This window comes from Anopheles marshallii, chromosome 2, assembly GCF_943734725.1.
Source record: "Anopheles marshallii chromosome 2, idAnoMarsDA_429_01, whole genome shotgun sequence".
Taxonomy (NCBI): Eukaryota; Metazoa; Arthropoda; class Insecta; order Diptera; family Culicidae; genus Anopheles; species Anopheles marshallii.
The window spans coordinates 9,231,263-9,251,975 of NC_071326.1; the positions used below are offsets into that span (position 1 = coordinate 9,231,263).

The 20,713-nt window shown below is 41.5% G+C and overlaps 4 protein-coding genes across 4 annotated transcripts in view; 2 read left to right on the forward strand and 2 right to left on the reverse strand.

Annotated features, from left to right (window-relative positions):
- The window catches only part of LOC128708417 (uncharacterized), a 52,804-nt gene extending 50,811 nt beyond the window's left edge, over positions 1-1,993 (forward strand). The window contains exons 5-7 of the mRNA XM_053803395.1: positions 75-265; positions 996-1,295; positions 1,840-1,993. Coding sequence (XP_053659370.1) covers positions 75-265; positions 996-1,295; positions 1,840-1,993 — 645 coding nt within the window. The remainder of the gene's footprint in view (positions 1-74; positions 266-995; positions 1,296-1,839) is intronic.
- A 4,169-nt stretch (positions 1,994-6,162) lies between these two features.
- LOC128708856 (tubulin--tyrosine ligase-like protein 12) lies at positions 6,163-8,016 on the reverse strand. Its single transcript, XM_053803838.1, has one exon. The coding sequence runs from the start codon at positions 8,014-8,016 to the stop codon at positions 6,163-6,165; it is 1,854 nt and encodes a 617-aa protein (XP_053659813.1).
- Positions 8,017-9,825: 1,809 nt separating this feature from the next.
- Positions 9,826-11,326, reverse strand: LOC128708757 (zinc finger protein OZF-like). The gene is made up of 2 exons (XM_053803737.1): positions 10,839-11,326; positions 9,826-10,774 (listed from the first exon to the last, which is right to left on the reverse strand). Exons 1-2 carry the CDS (start codon positions 11,324-11,326, stop codon positions 9,826-9,828), a joined length of 1,437 nt encoding a protein of 478 aa, XP_053659712.1.
- Positions 11,327-11,593: 267 nt separating this feature from the next.
- On the forward strand, positions 11,594-19,440 carry LOC128710016 (AP-1 complex subunit sigma-2). Its single transcript, XM_053805058.1, has 5 exons — positions 11,594-11,623; positions 12,099-12,277; positions 12,348-12,456; positions 12,526-12,663; positions 19,396-19,440. Exons 1-5 carry the CDS (start codon positions 11,594-11,596, stop codon positions 19,438-19,440), a joined length of 501 nt encoding a protein of 166 aa, XP_053661033.1.
- Positions 19,441-20,713: the final 1,273 nt, after the last annotated feature.

A 20,713-nucleotide genomic window follows, 5' to 3' on the forward strand; every position in this document is an offset into this window, starting at 1 on the left:
TCGTTATGCGCACGCTCAGCTGGGGCTCCATCACACACAACGCTTATCGTTCGTATGTGTTTCCTCCATTGCAGATCATCTTCGCCGATCATCTCTCGATGAAGGGTCCGCACATGTTGCCGTATCTGGTGGGTTTTGTGAATTTACGCGAGCTGGACCTTTCTGCCCCATCGAGGACGGGTTTCGGCAGCACAACCACCACGCCGCTCATCCTTTCCGATAAGGACATCGTAGGTTTCTTCAACACGCTCAACAATCACTTCAGGTGAGATACGCAACGTACAGAAGGGGAAGCAGCTCCAGTGGTTAATTCTTAGCTGCTTTAAGTAAATTGGCACTAGTGGTGCTTCAGGTATTTGCTAACTAAGTTCAGGAAGGTAACTAGGAGCTAATCATCTGGGACGGGGTCAAACTGGAAGGAATTATCTCGGAGTTAGTCCTCCCTAGGTTCTCCAGAAATTATTGACTTATTGGATACCAGAGGAAGAGATGAGAATAGCTGATGCCACCGCGGCAATCGACTCTTGTCACCCGAAAGAAAGACGATCGCGTATTCTAACCAACTGTGCTTCTGCTTCCCTGGTAAGGAAGTGGGTTCTCTGTGAAGATTCTCTCCGACAATCCAAAAGAAAGAAGGTCACTCGGCCCTAGCGATCGGGGATTCTCCTGTGTCACCGATCGCAAACTCTTTTAGCGCCATCTATCGTCGAATCCTCAGTCTGGGTCGGCTCGGCCGTTTAGATGGAATAGCGTTTAGCTTGAAGAATCTTTTGAGAAGAGAATTACTCTCATGCAAAATTTTAAAAATTTTGTTAAACACTGGACAACACCTCGTTTCGTGGACATTCGTGGACCAGCATCAGCTTTGGTGAAATGGATCATTTCTTGGTCTTTCTTGTCTAACCCAATTTCAAGATCAATCAAAATTCGTAGCGAAGCTAGAATTGTACTATAATTCCTCAACCCAAGTAACGACCTCTACGCTCCAATTCCAGCCACCTAAACACGCTGAAGATGTGCAACTGGATCATCCATCTGGACGAAGCCGCACGTACACTGAAGTCCGTCGCCAAGCTGCTCAAATCCAGCCCGCTCAGTCACATCAAGCTGGACAGTGTCGTCGTGATGGATCGCCCAAAGAAGCAACGGATCGAACCCCAGTTTCTGCACGCATTTCTCGCCAATCTGCCCCTGTTGCGATGGCTCGGCATTACGCTGCACGGGCTAAGCGAGGAGCAGATAACGACGCTCGGCAACTACTGTGGTGATATGCGCGGCATGGAGATCGATGTGCGGTAAGTGATGCGGGGCATACTTTTACACCGACGGAAATATTATTCCCCCCCAAAACACAGTTCACGTTCACAGCCCCAGCGAATATTTGGGTGGAGGTTACTCAAATGTCCGTGGCAGATATTAACTCTTCAGAATCTACTCGACATTCGAGAACCACTCGCGTTGCATTAAGTGTATCATGTTTCTTAGTCAGTGCTGGGTGGAGCTTTTTTTGCCATCAGAAAACACTTTACATTCCTCAGTGACATATCAAACCCTCCACGACCAAGGCATGGCACACATGGCACTTATATGTGGCAGGCTCTTGAGAAACGGAGGAGTGGAATTTAAAAAATAAAATCACAACCATAACGAATGGTTTATGGTTGCACGCTCCAAGACATCCGGCTCCCGTGTTCGTTAGGAAGTTTTTTTCCCTTTTGAACTCCGTTGTTCAGGCATTCGCTTTAGACCGCGCGCGCGCGTGTGTGTGTGTATGTCGCATCAGGTTTTCAATTGTTGTAATGCCACTCTCTTCCTTCGCTTGTCTTCCTTCTTTTCCAGGCTATCCGATTCCACGATTGAAAATGCGCGGCTGATGACGGGCAGCCTCGGCATGGATGGGAAGTTTGACATTCGCGTCTCCACGTTCGGTACCTCGAACAGCATACTGATCCACATCGAGAAAACTTCGACGAAAAGTTTATCCCGTAAATAATAACCTCCAAGAAAGGTTGCGATTTACTGGTGCAACCGGCAGACGAGGCAAGCAGATCTGTTCTGCTGACGAAGAGGTGGAGCGAAAGATTTACGGGCGGATTAACTGCGCGACAACCCAAATGGTAAGGATGGTGTTCGTGTTCCTTTCTTCGTACGGAAGAATTTACGTAAATCTACACAATCTCATTGGACTCGGGATAGTCCGGAGCCTCCATTGTTCGGTGGGCCCCTAGAGGAACTGTCTGTTCGCTGCTCCTGTATTACAGCTGGGGAACGTTTTAATCTATATCTCTATGAACGTATGTCTGTCTGTCATCTTCTCTAGTACACTATCGGCAACTATTGCTCTATCCTTCTCTCTCTCTCTCTCTCTCTCACGCTCTCTTCTCTGTCATATTTGCATGGTTTTCGTACCGTAAGGACCGTGTTGCTGCTGCTAGATGTGTATTAGATGTGTTAAGGCTTATCGGAAACACGATGTTTCCCAACTTTACTGTTGCAATTTTCAGATGGATCGAAACCATCGTCCGATGGGTACACATTGTACTGATTAGATTGCAAAAGTTGTTTTAGAAGTGAAGTGTGTGATGATGCCAACGATGCACAGGAGTTTGTAAATATGTAATCCGTAAAACTGCAACCAAACTTAACACACTGCACACCATGCCGCCAAGCAGTTGTGCTTCAACAAAAACCGGATTCTTATCCCCGTCTCGGTAGCAATAATTTTGGTTTCCTTTTTGTCTGCATTCAACATTGACGATCTCGCTTTGTTTATTTTATGTGGATTAAATGCACGTATGGAATCGTTTTAATCATAAAAGCTATGTCGATTTTTAAGTTTTAATGAAAAATTCCTTTCTATTATTAAATTCATTTCCTCCACTCTGTTTGATACAGCAATGAATGTAAACAGGGGAAGTGCACCATAAAAAAAAACCGGTAACTCCAATTTTCAATCTTCACCGGTAGGAAGTGAAACAGCAAAAACCGCCCCCGATAAACAGCTTTATCAAACATCCACACGATGGTTTTTTTTTTAATTAATTATTTCCGGTGCGCATGTCACGTGTACCTTTCACCGCACTTGAAATGGTTTCTCTTTTGACAACCTCTTTGCCCGGTCGAGCTTTCGACAGCAAAAGCGTTTCCCTCTATCAGTAAAATTACGGAACAAAGTACACAACATAAAAACAATAACAAACAAAAAAAACATAATTTAAAAAGCAGAAAAAAGGAAAAACCCCAACTCTAACGATAAAGTACCAAAAAAAAGAAGAGAGACAGAGAGAGGTAATAAGGCGCAAAAGGGAAGCGCAACACAAAACAGCAGTAGTAGAAAGAAGACAATATTGATCAGATGATAAAGTGGATGATATATGTTGCAAGCATGAATATGAAATATTCATTTATTTTATGTTTTTTGTTACTATTTATATACAATAAGAAGAAAATGAAAAAAAAGGCGATCGGGGGAAAACGTGTACGCCTCCCCAATTGGAACACATGAAAGAGAGAGAGAGAGAGAGAGCGAAAGAAAACAGAAAAAAAGAATACAAAATACGCAGTAGAATTAAGAGTGAGCAATATTGTATTTGTGGCTTGTTGCTGTTTATTAATGTCCTTTTCATCCCTTGGTGTAGTAACCATGTACACTGCACTTCCCAGCTAAAGCAAAGGAGACGAAATGCAACTGGGAAAGGGAAACGTGAACAGTGGTTTGACTAATAAGAAATAAAAAAAACCCCTAGATAGGCTTACGATAGGAAATTATAAATGCTTCCTGGATAAGAAACGGGCGGGAACTGGATTTCCTTACCCATGAAGGAACTCCGCGCTTCCATCAAACATTTGTACATTAGCATTTTATCCGTTTGTGTAACGGAAGCGGGAGAGTTTCATGTTGCTGTTTAAACTAACCCTCCCCAAGGGGGAAAGGTTGCGTATATAGATGATCATTTATAGGTGGTAAGAGATTCGACAGTTAGATGAGCACGCCTCCAACAACATGGCCACAAACAGATAGAACGAAAAAGAGAAATAAAGAGAGAGAGAGAGAGGGAGAGAGAGAGAGAGAGAGCGAATGAACGCGATAGCGAGAATGATACGAGGCATGGCGGATGGTTAAAGTGCATATTGTATGGACGTTGTATTTTAAGGACAAAAAGGATCATATTTTAAGACATCGTAGAAAGTATTCTAAACTAGCGAAACGGACACGTGCGTGCGTGCGCCTGCGTGTGTTGGTTGATGTTCAAACACACGCGCCTGTTAGTCGTTGCGATTCGTAACCGAATGGCGAATATATGAACATTTGAAACTGAACAGTTGTACAGTGACCGTGTTTGGAAGTATTATTTATCCCCTTTCGACGCTTCACGTTACGATGGAGTGGCCGATAGTTTATAATGCAATGTCTAGTTTTGGCGCATGTTTGTTTTTGAACCGACTACACTCTGGTCCGTGTAAGGAGAGGCTATTTTTGTGCGTGCAATGGTTAAGCAAATGATTTCCGGTGGGTTTCAGGTTACAAAGGGAGAGTTTGCGTTCACGTTTGTACAGCTCTATTTATCTCTAGTACACCCTGTTTGATATGGTTGCAAGAAATAAAAAAAAGAAGAGGATAAATGCTTGTAAACCATTTTTTCCACGCAACAGTCTAACTGTGTAATGTGTAATTTGCTCTACGAATACAATAATAAACATGTTTAGCAGGTAATGGTATTTCACAACCCCACACGATCACACAGACCAACAGCATAATCATCATGTCCACCACCAACTTTGCCACCATCTTTGTCTCTGTGAGTGTTGCCAAAGCAGTAGCAAATCAGCTGTAAAGGAAAAGAAGCTCTTATTAAACCTTGCAATAAACCGCGATTTTGATTTGTGATTTGCATGGGTAAAGGTTTGCGAAACGCCTAAATCGATGCAATTTGTATCACTCTTTTTGTATTGTAAGGTGAATGTTTTTTTTTGTGATGAAATCCTCAAAAACATACCATTATTTGACTCCGCGTAGATCAACACACACGTGGGCTCATTGCACCAAAGCGTGCCGGTTGCCTGTGAGGAGTTCAAACTATTACTCACTATGGTGAGAAATAACGCTCGCTTCAGCTCACTCACTTGAGAAATTATAACTCAACACTATTCACGATGCAGCTAGTGAAGTTAACTCTTTTAAATTGAGCGTTTTTGTTTAACTTGATTGATTAACTAAAACCATTCTTGATTCTTAACTTTGAAAACCAATTTATTACAGCGTCTCTTCCTTTAATTGGATGATAAAATGCACAAAAATGCTCTCATTTCCACAACTTCCTACCACACACTGAACGACCGACATCCGACGAAAGATAAAAGCGTATATAAAATGGAAAACAAAATAAACTTGTCAATGTGATTCACTATAACTGCATTTAAGACTTATCACCACAGGAGGAGCAGCATCTAAGTGTTTTAAAACTTATAATGAAGAAAGCTAAAGACTCACTCACTCACTCACTCACTTGCAATGGTTTGAAAGCACCATTTGTTGAAGCAACAGCAAAGTAAAAAAGGCGGAAAAATAAATAACAGTATGGAAATATTTTTCATAAACCGAACGAGCCAGGACTATATGTCGTTGATTCACATACTCGTTGAAAAATTACTCGTGGCCCGGGCGGAGGACAAACGATGTTCTAATTAGAAACAAACCCGAAAAATAAACCAATGAAACCAACTCGTAAAGGGACAGAAAATGTGCCCCATGTGCGGTGTGCCGAAACTCATTTTAAAATAAATAATGTAAAACAAACGCATTCACACTGAAGTATGGCAGGTTTGATGGAAGAACGTAATGATCGTAACGATCTTCTACTAGGCTTGATAGGCGATCTGTTTCGAATAAAAAATCTGAGGGCAGAAGAAAAGGAACCGGTTTATGAAATGTTTGTGTGTAAGCGTGTGTGTGTGTGTGTGTAACTAGTTGGAATTTGGGGCACGAACGTTGGAAGGCGAAAAAGAATGAATAAAAACATCATCGGAAATAAAATTGTAATGTTACCAAAACCTGCACTTGCACTTTCGTTCCATTCTCCATCCGAAACATTATCGTGGATTTCACACCATGTTGTCTTCCAGGGTTACTTTATTCTTCGTTTATTCCAGCCGTTCCTATCCCTATACAATTCGCCTGAAGACGTCCAAATTTTCCTGATCCAGAAACAGCAAGTTGAACACATCGTTGTAGAAGTCCGGATAGTATTCGCATGCCCGTTTGCAGTCGGGCGTAAAGTTCACCTCCAACAACTTCGGCTGTATTTTGGTCCCAGCCTCCGTCCACTCGAGCATTAAATCCACCGCATAAAGTGCTCGCGATTGGGCATTCGGTCCAATGCCACACGGTGGTCCCAATCGAGTAGCGCCTTGCAACATCTCCTTCAGCATCTCACAAATGTCCGTTTCGATCTGGTCCCAGGGATGGGCCGGGTACTGTGTCTGCCAACACTGCACGAACTCGTCACACTTCATATGGCGCAACTGAAACTGACCATAATTCATGACGGTGAAGTGTTTCTCGTAGTCATCGAAATCGTCCATCTGGAAGGGTTTGTTGGCGAAGCGAAGGAAAAAGTTCGTGTACACATAGGCACACAGCTCGTCGACGCTTTTCACCAGCAACACGTACCGCACGTCAAACTTAACGCTGGCTTCCAGTTCGGCACGCTCGAACAGCACCGGATGCTCGATGTACTTCTGCGCTATCTTGGGACCCGTTTGCTGCAAGCGCATAATCTGCGCAAGATTGTCCGTTATGTGCGTATCGAGGGTACGGGCCAAGTTCCAGGGCTTCACAATCCAATGGTTGTCCATGCCGCGTTGTGCTCGATTCTGGTAGTAGCTTACGAACGGGACCAACTCCGTCTTCAGATTGTACGTTATCGGAAGCCACCGAGGGTTTGGCGCTAGGGATGGCTCTTCGCCACTCGCCGATGCCAATTTTTCGGCCATTCTACGACAAACGATGCTCAGCAAATCCTTGATCGTCATCACATTCTCGAAGGGGAACTGGTTCACGAATTTGTTCGGATTGTTTTCGCTTAGCTCGCGGAACTCTTTGAAGTGGCTCGTCATCCAGAGTATGTCCGCATCGGCCGGATCGGTTACAATTTCGTACGACGCGTCCGTGAGGTATTGGTTGACGAATTCGTATTGCGAGTACACCTTCAGCGGTCTGTTACCATCAATGAGCGGTGGTGCCACGTCCGGATCCGGGAGTGACTCTTCAATGTGCCCAACCAGAAAGTACTCCTTCGCCGGTTCCGATTGGGAGAAATCTTCCTTCACGAACGATTCGTACCGCCACGGAAGTAATAGTGCATCCCGCTCCTTCGAATCGGTTGGTACACTTTCGACGAAATCTCGGTACAGATTGTCACCCTCGTCGAGGTCCTCCGTTGGGAAGAGCAAACTGTACGTGACACCTTCCGGGATGTGCATGAACGGTACGACTCGGCAGTTGGGTGAATCACCGTGCAGTATCGCACTGCCCACCTCATCCATTACGTACCAGATCGGCATTCGGTTTTCCACCGACAGACCGTCCGCGTTCAGCGAGTACGTATTGCACCAGCGCCACATGTCCTGAAGGATGCGCGGGATGTACGCATTCGGTGGTACATCATCATCCTGCTGCAGTCCCATCATAACCGCCAAACGGCACACCAGCTCCGGATGAGCGTTCAACAACTGACGCGCATTGTCCGTACGGAATGTCCACGCATGGTCGATCAGATAGATTTCGGTCGGATCACTCGCTTTCAGTCCTCCTTCCTTGGATACCTGCAGCGTCCACACGGGATCTTCCAGTGTTCTAGGTTCATCTCCGTAATCTACCGCAAGCAGAGAGAAGGACAGACCCGCATCAAACACTTGGTCGGCTAGCTTACGGTACAGCTCGGGCCATAAGTGTTCCGGCACTCCCGAAGATTGAAGTTGAGGCTTGTGCGACGCTTGGAAAGCTTCGTAATCCATCTGAACAAAAGTTGCGTTCTAGTGTTTTCGACCACCACTTGTTATCAGCCCGGATTCCGGCAACGTGCGATTCGATTGGCAGAAGAGATGTAAACAAACCGGTGCTTTTTTGACAGTTGCAAACAAGGTTGCTATACGGCTATGGTGAGATAGGTGTGATGTGAGAATGGACATTTCTCACTATGGGTATTACCAATGATGGTAGAGGAGAAGCGAATAACAACATTTTACAATTTACAATAGCTTTTTTTTTTTAAATGTATCTAATAAAACGATCAAATACTTAAATGCAAGCACACAGTGCAGCTTCGCAATTTTGCTATACGGCCGGAGGCTTCTAAAACGCACACGGTATAGCTCGGTCGTCGGTCAAACTGACTTTCTGGTAAACGCATCAACGCTATCAGGCGTTTTTCTATGTGGATGACCTAACAGGACTTTACGAACTGGGTCGTCCTGAGTAATTCTAATCACACTACCAGCCCACCGGAGTCTGGCAAGCATAATTCGCTGTACGATAGTGAGTTGATCGTACAGTTCCTAGAGCTCGTCCGTGCCGAGCGTGCCGCAGCTCGTCCTTTAGATGGTTTCGTAAATTTTGGACAAGTACCGTTGTAGTACTGGAATTATATAAGTTTTCTAGAACTGCAGAAAGATCGAACAAAACAAATATTGACAAATTCAATGCAAAGTACATAGATTTGAACAGTATTTCGGATCCTTTCAAAATGGAAATGCTAGATGTCCACTTGCTATTGCGCTACGACAGAGAATAACTTAGCACGTTCTACTTAATTTATTGGCTCCGATTAATAAATACGCATTCTTACAGATTAACAGTAACGATTCACTACGCATAGGTCGACACAAATAAATAAATAAGTTAATAAATACTGCCACAAAATCCGCACTAAACGCTAAACAAAAAACATTCGCTCGATGTTGGGCGTGGAATAAATACTGGCGATACGATTGACTTTCAGTACGAAAGAAACAAGTACAGTACATTAAAAACAAACAATGAAACAAGGTTCAATGTGTGGCACATTCTCTACCAGTTCGCGAATCAGGGCTGTTGTTTTGCTGGCATTACATTAACGTTAAGCTATACCATAACGTAGCAGGCAAAACTAAAACACCTTAACATGGTACAAAAACGAAACAAGGCCGCTTGAACGTTAAATAATGGCAATTGTATAAAAAGAGCCTGCAGCTGCTGCTTCTTACACGTTCTCTACGTAACGGCAGGCAACACGACATACTAAATATACACATATTACCATGATGTATGCTTACGCTAGATAATTTGTTTCGAGTTGAAGTAGATTTTGTTTAGCTTTTTTTTTTTTGACTACGACATGTGTTGGTTTAGTTTAAGATTTTTTGTTGTTGCTGTCTTATTGTTGATGACGCATGATTTATGTGCACGCACGATCATCAATCGTGTCTTAATTTCGCTGTTGCACTAAAATGACGACAATTTCAAATACTACGTACTAATGTTGTGTGTTATTTTTCCCTCCGTTCTTTGTTTTCAGGTACACCGGTAGCTTAGAGAATGTGTTTATCGTTTTCGATGATCAATCGGATCATGAGTTCCGATCATCTGAACTCTACTCGTTCCTACTTATCTGTCTATTTTGACCACAGTGCAAGGTTTCATACACCCGTGCCACCGTGCTTAGTAGAGCCTTCGTTTTGTCTGTTTGCCTGTCAATTTGGCCTAAACTTAAATAATTTGCTTATTACTTACCAATTGGAATAAAGAGTATTACAAACGAGCTGGGTCTGAGTATCGTCCGTTCCACTTTACCGTACCATGTGGATGCGTTTCGCATGCAACACCAGATAACGTTTCTGCTTCGTGCTGAATCCACACAGCGGACATTGGTACGGTTCCGTCGTGACGTGCGTCAGCTTATGCTTCTGCAAACACTCGTTCGTGTTGAACTTCTTGTCACACTGGCTGCAGGAGTAGTTGCGCTCATCCAGATGAACTAGCTCATGACTGACGAGATGATTCCGGAATCGGAACTTTTTGTCACAAAACCGGCAGCTAAACTGTAGCTTATCGTCATGCACCCGCATATGGTTGTACAGGGCGACGTTCGTTTTGAAACGCTTGTCACACACGGTACAGCCGAAGTTACGTTCGCGCGAGTGTAGATTCGCGATGTGATTGTTCAGCAAACGCCGATTGCCAAACTTTTTCTCGCAGAACGAGCAATCGAACTTTTTAATGTTCAAATGTACCTGGTTCACGTGGTAGGAGTAGGCGCTCCGATTGCCAAGCGTTTTCTCGCAGATGTAACAGTACAGTTTGCGTCCCTCGACGGTTTTCACCGTTTCCGGAGCTGCGGCCGCCAGATCTTTCTCATCATTTTCCTTGTTGGTACTGCCTTCGCCAGATTTCAGTTCCGTCGTTTGTTGACTACCTTCAGCCTCCTCCATTTCACCTTCGGGCTCATCTTCGCCCATGCCTGAACCGGAAGCCATACTTTCCGGTTCTTGTTCCGTTCCTTCGGTAACGGATGCGGGTTGCAGTAAGCTTAGTGCGTGCATTGTCATGTGCTCGATTAGAATCGCTCGATCGAGATAGTTGTCGCACTGCTCGCAGTGGAAGATCTGCTCCCAATGTTGATCCTTCATGTGATCCACTAGCGCCGTTTGGGAATCAAATCGAACGATACCGTTAGCGGAACCTTCCGTACGGCAAAACGTGCACGTAACCGTCCTGCTTTTGGTTGAACATTTTTGACTGAAAATAATGGAAAACAAGAATACTCATGCGACTATTGGTAAGGAAAATACACGGTCTATACCTTTTCTTAGACTCTTGATCAGGAACAGTTGTGACAGATTCCTGTGGTGCTGCATTGTCACCACTGCTCAATCGTTCCCCACGTTCAACGTCTTCCCTAGAAGATGAGTGGCCATTTTTTTCGTTCGGTTCTTCCCGCGTACCATTCGAAAGCAATTCCGTTTGCAGTTGCTCTTCGCAAGACTTCAGTATCGAATCGAACCGTTCCTCCATCACACGACACTTCTCATACAGATCGTGCCACTTGGTGATGATATCTTTGCAGCAGAAGCAAATCTTCGTTGGCAAAGTGCCATTTTCTTCGATATCAACGCTGAGATACTTTGCGATCTTACCCCGCAGGTCGTTCTGGTATCGCGAATGCACCGACGTAAGCGTTTCGTCCGATTTTCCACAGATGCGACAAATCTTCTTGAAATCGATATGGGCCACTCTAGTATCACGAGCCGCAGAGGCCGTGCTGGTCGCACTCTTCCGGGGCGAATCCATAGCTCTGTGTAGGATTACTGCTGTGCGTAATATGCCGTGCTGCGGGGGTGCAAATTATGTGTTTTGTGTCGTATTTTCACATTTTTCGATCCATTTTTGCTCCATTGTCGTCTACAACACAATTTGTTTTCCTTTTTCTTTTTTTCACATTTCAACAACTTCGAGTTGTGTTTTTTCCGCTGTCAACGGCACTCGATGTTTAGTGTAGCGGTGTTGAATACCCGAATGAGTGTGTCTTTTCTAATCAATTCTATTTTCGATGTAAACATGCAAGAAAACGATGGAACTCTTGAAAAAGTTTGACAAAATTCTAGTGTTTGCAACAAATTTATGATTGATCCTTTTGGCATAGAAGAAAAAGCCTGAAAAGAAAAACATGCTCCATTTAAATAGTGAATTGCTCAGTTCGCCACTCCTGATGAGAAGTTTTCCCTAGAGCTGTCAGTGGTTTGACAACAGCACAAATTATTTTTCTCGTTCCAATTCGGGTGCATATTGTTACATGTTTTAATCGAAAATTGTGATCTCTCTAGTGTAGAAAGAAATGGTAAGTTAATTTCAAGATCTGCAACTAATTCCCAAGAACATTTTATAGTTGTAGTATACATTTTTGCATCTCCCATTCGTATGCGGCGCTCTAAAAGCCCCTTCGATCCGTCCGGTTCTATGACGTCATCAGTTGATATGTGGAAATGTGCAAACAGTGAAGCAAATCGTAGGCAAAAGTGTTATCAAATGTTAATTGCCTCCAACCTTTCGTATCTGCTTGTAGTTGCAGTTTATGCTCCTGTTCAGCCGGCAAGGCAAACTTAGGCTACAGAAATGGTACGTCGCACACTCGGATAAGGTGAAGAAGAAGATCACCCGCGAACTGATCACAACAATCCTCTCGCGTAAGCCGAAGATGTGTTCCTTCTTGGAGTGGAAAGATTGTACGATCGTTTACAAAAGGTAAAACATTGGAGAGCCTCGACGATGAACCAACAGCTTCATATAACCGCAAATCATTTCCACTCCACAGATACGCCAGCTTGTACTTTTGTTGCGCTATCGAACAGAACGATAATGAGCTGTTAACGCTGGAAGTAATACACAGATACGTGGAGCTGTTGGACAAATACTTCGGTAGTGTAAGTACCCGACACAGATTGGAGCAAACTATATGTACGCTGTCGGTAATCATCGGTCCACCATTTCAGGTCTGTGAGCTGGACATTATTTTCAACTTCGAGAAGGCCTATTTCATACTAGACGAGCTGCTGGTGGGAGGCGAAATACAGGAAACGTCCAAAAAGAACGTCCTCAAGGCAATCGCAGCTCAAGATGTGCTACAAGAGGTCAGTACACCCGATGATTCTTACGATATATAAGCTCACAGTAAGCGATGAAACGCTTGATCGATGTCATCGAGACTCTTGCCACCAACATGTTTACAGAAGCTACTGCAAAACCACAGACACAAAACGCGAACCGATGCCTTAACTTTGTTTAAACAGAAAACATTTACATTTTCATCCAACTACAACACGCTATATTGGCTCGCTCGTACCATCGCTCATCAGCTCATGGTCAGCAACGTACAATCTGCCGTTGCTGACGTTGCGTTAAATACGCTTTACGTTTATTGCATCTGCTATTCCTGCCGACTCATGCCATTGTATTTTTCTTTTTAAATTATCATCCTACCTACGTGTGTCGGTTAGGTAGAGCAAGGATTGTTTTGTTAAAGTTATTGTTGATCAGCGTGCTTTTAGTTTTAGTTATTGTCCTTGTGTTTTGTTATTGTTTAGTATGATTCTAATGTTTCTTTATAGCCTATTTGGTACGACTAGTTCTGTTTGAGCTTATGTTTTCGTTCGAAAACGTTTCACTACCAAATTTTCTTTCTTGCCTGAGCCAAAAATTTGCCCAATTTTGTTTTGTTTGTTTTAATGTCTTGTTTATTTGTGTTGCTATTATTTACCTTAATATTCCCTAATTTTGTTCGGAGTCCGTTAGATAGCCGTGATGCATAGGGTATACACAAATACCCACTTACACACTATATAAGAGGGTTGGTTTAATGTTGAAGGTTGAATATATATCACTCAGCATTATACCAGCCAAGTAATTATAAAATAAGTTTTTTTTAACGTATTCAGATTGAACCTCCCCCTTTTATCAAAGGCAGCATGAAAAAGTGTAGTACTTAAATTAAACTAAGCGTTAGCGTTAAGTATAGTTACAATAACAGCATCCATAATGTTTAACATCTGAATTAGATCGTACTGGAATGTGCTCTGTTAATTGTAAAACTGCAAAAAAGAAAATCCTCTTACATTGCTTACTGTCTTAGTCCGTCCATTTATCTCGTATGCGTTAGTGTCGTAGTGTCTTGCCCCTCATGTCGTTTTGATCTAAAAAAAGACCACAAAAAAGCCAGAAAACCAGCATGTAAGCGAATGCGTTACTAATACCTTTCATGGGTGGGTAGCTTAGTCTCTTTGTTCGTAGTTTTTTTAGTTTCTGCTAGAAATCTTGTCCGTCCTCTTTTTCCCTTTCTTTCCTTCTTTCTGTGTGTAATGTTTTATTATGAAGTGAATATTTATTACATTTGATAGTTCTATTTACATATTATCTAAATATAAATTTAATTTCAAATTTATTTCTACGAGGAAAAAAATATTTGATCGTGGATGAACTCTTTTGTTCTGCAATAAGCTCGCTCGCAATCTATGTTTGAATCATACAACTGACTTCACTTACAGATCTATTCGATAATGTTGTGCTTATCTGACTGCCTTATTGCAAACACTTTGCAAAGTGTTTTTTCAGCTTTTGACGCTTTCTATCAACCAAATGCAAGCACAATAATGATACGCTGTTAGAAGACCATAACTCTTTACCCTCGTATCTCTTTATCACTTCAATTCTTTCACTTTTCTCTCTTTTTCTCTTTTTTCTTTCACGATTTTATTCTTCGAATTTTATACTGTTTTTTTATTTAAAAAAAATGCAAATTGGAATCTGTTGTGAACGAAAACTGCCAACACACCCGACCATGGCTATAATGTGACCGGTTGAAAATACGAAACACAACGCAATTGATCGGCATTGATGGTTGATATCATCGTAATCGCCATCGTTAAATTTGTAGGATTTAAACGAAACTCTTAACTGATAAATTGGCCCCATTCTCCGCTGTAGGTAGTATCGAACTAGACATATTTCTTTCCCATATCGTTCATTATTTTAAATGAATGCTTCCGTAGTTGCTTTCTGTTTATGTATCTATTTCATGAGCGTATTCTTTTCCAGCTAGTGATGCATCAGTTTGGTGCTTTACGCTTCAGCTTTGTTCGTTTGTTGGTATATATTTGGAAATTCTTCTACAATCACTCACGCATTTTTCTCTTTCTCGATGCGTCCAACATGTGGTTGCGAAGTTGTTTTGTATTTATCCATATTTCCGTGTTTCTTTTTTCTTCTTCCGTTTCCTTCCCGCACACCAAACGAACCTGATTGATGCAGCAAAAGGAACTGGAGTGCTAATATGTGCGAATGAATGAAACACTAGCAATAATCTCAAACACATTAAAGCTACAACCAGCTGCTTCTTTGTTCCGTTTACTACTCCGCTATTGTGCATTAGGCGCCGTTACTGGTTCTACTCAAGCAGGCAAATAGTTTCGTACAGAAAACAAAGCAATAGTGTGGCTTTATGGTTTGGCAAGCGATTACTCCGTGCTTCCCTTATTTTGACACTTTCAACAGCAGGCAATACAGTATGTCAAACGACAGAACCGGGCTATAAAACAAAGGCGCGCACGCATCTTCACGCTCATCTGTGCTGTAAATATGCAATGGTTAGGATTGTTTCTCAAATGTGCTTTTCTAGTCTTGTTACACATTTAAAACTTTCCTTCTCATTACTGTTTAATTATTCTTCACTTTCACTACTATTATATCGTCTTTTTATCATGTTCTGGTTGTTCCGCTTTGTTCTTAGGTCCGTTTTTATTATGTATAGTTAATTTCTAATTACATTGACTCGCAATTCTATATAACGCAATGCAAAGAATGCTGCGATTGCTTTTCTTGAAAAATCGACAAAGATATTGGGATTAGGTCCCCTGGTGCTTGCATGCAGCGCATCATTACATATTGGTTCTGTCATTACACCAACATCATCCTTCACTTTGAACCATGCCTTAAGTTGATTGGTTTGGTCGCCACCCTTACGACATTATTTCCACAACCCACTAAACTCACCAAAACTTCCGTTGCAGGTTTTAGACGATGAAGATTATTTCCTATTGTACTAAATTCAAACCCCGCCTTTGCCGTCGTTTGAAGTCTTCCCGATCGTATCAAACGCGATTTGCCGAACAAGACACTACCACGCAAAACCATAAACTAAGACACATTCTTCAACAACTTGTGCTTGTACACCGCTGCAAGTGAGAGGATTTCTTTTTCGAGTTTTCGTGATAAAGTTCGCTCCCGAAAACGATCATACGGAAAAGGTTGACAATGGTTTTTAGTGAAATATTCAAACATGACTTTGCCGTTCAATAGCATAAGTGAAATTGAACGAAATCAAAAAAGAAAATCCTGTTAAAAGCACACAAGTTGCAGCCAGCAGATTCATTCGCTAAACTTTAATTAATAGAGCATTTTAACTACTCCACAAGCAAGTGGTAAAGTTGACAAAATAACAAAAATAAACTTAAATTTCGTTAATTTAGTTAGGAAACTACGAAACTGCAATCATCATCCCATAATTGGTTGCACAAAACATACCTAAATGCGAAACAATTCAAATATTCATCACAGAAGTAAAAAAAAAAAAAACTCCCACGACATACATAACACATGTAACAAACTTTATTCTTTAACGTAGGATATGGTCCCAAAAGAAAAGTACCCAAAATATACACTCCCAACACACAACTTTCTATCTTATTTTGTTTACTCTTCCATTCTGTTCTTCCTGTGTTCCCGTTGCGCTGTTTCTCTTCGCATCACACTTCACTTGAAAAACTGTTCTACACTTTCTTGCCAAATTGAAGATTTTTCTCTTTTCCCTTTCACTCTCGTCGTTGTTGTCGTTTTTCCATACATTTTCCTTCTCTTACTGTGTTCTATCTTCTTTCCGATTTTAACTTGCTGAAATTTGAAGTTTTGTATTGTAATGAAATAGCGTATAAATAGCTGTTCTATTCCGAAGCCGCATTAGCCTCTGGAAGCATTTAATTAATTATGTTGATATTTGCATGACTCAAACTAATCCTTATTTTTCCTTTCTTAAAATGTATTTTATTCTGTAACTGTACTTATGTGATTTGAAATGCACGTTTTCTAGTTATATATTTAATTATTTTCAACGAAAAAACTACCTCAAGACAAGACAAGACGCGACGGCCTAAAAGGTTTGGATTTGATTTTCTTTCTGTGTGTATATCAAAGTTAAATTAACCTCCTCAACCATCGTTAGATATGCATGTAACGTAGCGTGTATCGATGCCGATATAAAAAAAACCACCTTAGCAGTACTTCGTCGAACCCGGCCCGAACTCGGCAATGGCACACAGCCACATAAATTGGATGCTGGTGCCTTTCCAACACACATCGAACCACTTGACACATGGCTTTCGGAATCAGCAAAAGAAGCATAACACCACACTGACGATGCGGGACAGCGCTTACACACTTCTTCGCTATGTAAATATAATGCAACACCGGACGGGCATATAACGCATTGTAGTTTGGTATACGCATATTCGTATCACCAACCATTACACTTGGTCCTACTCTTCCCATGCAGTCTTTCCGTTAGTTGGTAATTGGTATAATTAATTTTCCATTGGTGTGTAAAACAGTATATTTTCCATTTCTAAAAGCTACCAATTTCCATCCTAACTATCAAACGAAACAACAATTCAGACCAACAACACCTCCCTTGTATATTGTATTTTCCCTTTTGTCCAGGATGAAGCGGCGGACGGTGCCTTAAGAGATATTGGACTGCTCTGAGCAAATGCCTTGATCCAGCGATACATCCCCATTCTAATTTCACTTCTTCTACCATTGTTTCTTTTAAAATCCTACTATACTGTTAAGGCTTTTAGTTTTGGTCCAAACGACCCGCGTCTGTGTACTTGTACAAGCCAGTAATAATAGCTTAATAAAACGAACAACAGCACTAAGTTGTAGAGTGTCCAAGGTACCATCGTTCTGTTGGTGATGTTTACCGGGTGTATAAGCAGTGCATGAAAAGTTTTGATTACAAAGATTATTTTTAAACCACTTGGATACAATAAACATTTAAGATTTCACCCTTGGCCGACAGCTCTCTATAGAAAGCTCCACACGTGGTGGATTGTACAATAGATTAAGCAAAAGCTGTTTAACTCAGCGAGCAGTAAGACAATCAGCTATCTAATATATATATATAGGTGGATTGACGTATGTACTTATTTTTTTTATAAATTCCCACATTTAAGAAGTTAATTATATCTCCCTTCCTTTACAATATCTTTTTGGAAAATGCTTCACCGTATATATTACTTGTAACAAAACTAATTGTAGCGTACTTTAAATGCACCAAATTCCAATTCTTCCACTAACATTAGCATGGTTAGTGGAGATGTATTCAAGCACACAATCCGGAAATGTCAAATGCACCAAGCTTATGCGGCTGATTTATAAGCGATTCCACCATTTGTCGCATGGTTTCACGAAGAATTCTTATTAAACTTACTTTGTTTATACATTACTGGAACCCTTAAAAACGACAAACCCCCTTAGGATGCATCGATAGTTGTCATACATCCCTTCAATGTATGTCATGCGAGTTCGGCGTACGGCAATTGTGCTGGCGGTTATTTCGAAATCCAAAAAAAAAAACACACATTCACACAGTAACCTGATTCGTCGACGATCCTTCATTGGTCCCGTTTGGTTTGTTTTGCCAAATTTTTGATTTTATTCACCAGTAACACACAGTTTGTATTGTGTCAAGTCGAAAAAAAGTCGACTCACTCACATCCTATGTTTTTTTGTTATGCGAATGTTCCGCCCCAATTTTCCTTCTCTATCTCACTGAAACATCCTTCGAGTTCTGCCCTAATCGCAACCTTATCTCGGTACAAAGCAAAACGCAATACAAAAGTCAACCACACCTTCCCTCCCCGACAAGGTACGTAGCCTGTGTAATGTGTTTGTTTTTTTTTTCTGTATGTTGTGTTGTGTGTGTCTGTGTGTCCCCTATTGTGCATGTTTCAATGTTTTATTTTACCCTTCCACTATATGTTGTGTTATTTCTTAATGATGTTTTTTTTTTATTATTATTTGTTGCCGAACTCGATCGCCATTGCCTAACAGCAAACACATTTGCGCATACTAACATGCATTTGTGTTGATCTGCTCAGTCCTACTAGAAATATATCGACAAGCTAATAGAAAACAGATTGAAGCGACTTAACCATTGCACTTTAAATGGTTCATATGCCTTTTTTACGAATTAACATTCACCTTAAACTCACCTTTATTTTGTTTTACTACTTGTTATCTTGTTCTGCTTCGTTTTTAGTACAATTTCTCTTGGTGCCTTGTTTTTATTTGGTACAATTTAGTACTTTAGCACTTCTAGCACAGGACAGGGAATTGTGTTTTGGTACTTCTTTTTCATTAGCTGCATTTGAAAGTAACAACGTACACATGTTGACTGTTTTACTACTTTCACGTTCCATTTTTGCCTAGTTTTGTTTTGTTACCATTTTAACAAACTAACGTTTTAACCACCATTCGTTTGTGCTCTCTTTTTTCGAATGTTTATTCTACCACATTGCTTTCCGCTCTCTTTCCGTATTCGATTTAAATTGATTTTGACACGCTACGAAATGAGCGCTTTCGTTTAGAGCAAGTGTAAACAGCAAAACAAACAAACAGATACTTGAAATATTATTTAAAAAAAATGGTGGAAAACGCAATAGAAATATTACAATAATATGGCAACCGTGTTTACACAAGTCACGAGTCGAGTTTGGCCGATGGCATTAATCCATTCGTATATCTTCCCTCTGTAGGACGAAACGCCACAAGGATTCTTCGAGGATCATGGGCTCGGATAGACGGCGGCCGGTGTCGGTGGAACGAGACGTATCCTTTCGCTAGCCAAAGCTCGCAACGAATTATGATTTACGTAGTAGTATTGTTTGGCACGAAAACTCCGTAGTGCTGTCGTATTTCAGTTTTAGCGAATTTATCAATTTAATGTTCGACCATTCAATTCACTTTGTTATGTCCACTGTATGGCGGCAGTTCTTCTCAACATATCATTTAGCTTAGAGTATACTTTCCACGCGCAATCCAAGCGTTACGCGAAATGTGCTTCAAAATCCACACGATACGACATTTTCATCAGACACCGTCAGACATCAAACAGCGCCGCTACCCAAATGAGCTTTCCTCGAGATGCGATTGAGTGGTGGAAGATGAAGGAGGCGGACGAGGTAGCGGTTTTCCTACTCAAAAGCTGCCCGCTTTCATCCTGTACTTAAGAGATGTGTAAGATAATTCGTCAACATTTCCATCGGCAAAAAGAGAGCGGAAGTGGGAAGTGTGACCAATGCGGAAGTTTCCTGCATTACCAATTACCGCATCCAATGTAGCTGGTCCCGTCATCAGTCTCTGTGCACCGTGCTTAGTTTCAGCGTTGGAACAGTGCAGAAGTGCATATCAACACTGGACCGATAAGCGTACTATTAAGCGCATTGATGATGAGTGATCGAAGATAAACGACCTACATTACACGTAGCATTTATATAGAGTAGAGACATACTGGTCGTTGATAAAGATGTTAGTTTAACGTAATAGTGAGATCATATTCCTGATATACTTATCAACACAAGAACATGCGATTTCTAATAAAATTAGAAGCTAGTATAGATCGTAAGCTCTGATTCTCGTTAGCTTATTGCGTGGAGGTGCGTATATTGAGAACTTTAGCATGAGCTGCCAACAGTTAGCTTCTTAAGATGTCACATTTATTAGTCGTTGGAAAGAAATGAACGCCGCTGGTTCGTCGCTGTCCATTCATTTAAATCTCTATTTCATCACCTTCAATACCGAGAGAACTTCCATGGAGTTATCAGTTATAGTTATCCTTTTTTCACTTGTTGTCTTGTTATAATCTCATATTAACGATAATGATTCCAGATTTTTGTCTTTTAGATACGCGTACATGAGTATATCTTTGATAGTATGCGATCGTGATAGTCAATGTAGTAGCAGATCTACCACCACGCTCAATGATAACATGCGAGAGCGAAAGAGCAATACGTACGCTGCAGGGGAATGATTGTCACCTCCTGTTTTGGATGCTCTCCTGGTGACACACATCGG

What these genes read in the sequence shown, in the direction of transcription:
- LOC128708856 (XM_053803838.1), bottom strand. Translation starts at nt 8,016, where the DNA reads ATGGATTACGAAGCTTTCCAAGCGTCGCACAAGCCTCAACTTCAATCT.
- LOC128708757 (XM_053803737.1), bottom strand. Translation starts at nt 11,326, where the DNA reads ATGGATTCGCCCCGGAAGAGTGCGACCAGCACGGCCTCTGCGGCTCGT. An exon ending in GATCAAGAGTCTAAGAAAAG is followed by an intron (nt 10,775 to 10,838) that starts GTATAGACCGTG and finishes CATTATTTTCAG; the next exon opens with TCAAAAATGTTCAACCAAAA.
- LOC128710016 (XM_053805058.1), top strand. Translation starts at nt 11,594, where the DNA reads ATGCAAGAAAACGATGGAACTCTTGAAAAA. An exon ending in TGTACGATCGTTTACAAAAG is followed by an intron (nt 12,278 to 12,347) that starts GTAAAACATTGG and finishes TCCACTCCACAG; the next exon opens with ATACGCCAGCTTGTACTTTT. An exon ending in TGGACAAATACTTCGGTAGT is followed by an intron (nt 12,457 to 12,525) that starts GTAAGTACCCGA and finishes CCACCATTTCAG; the next exon opens with GTCTGTGAGCTGGACATTAT.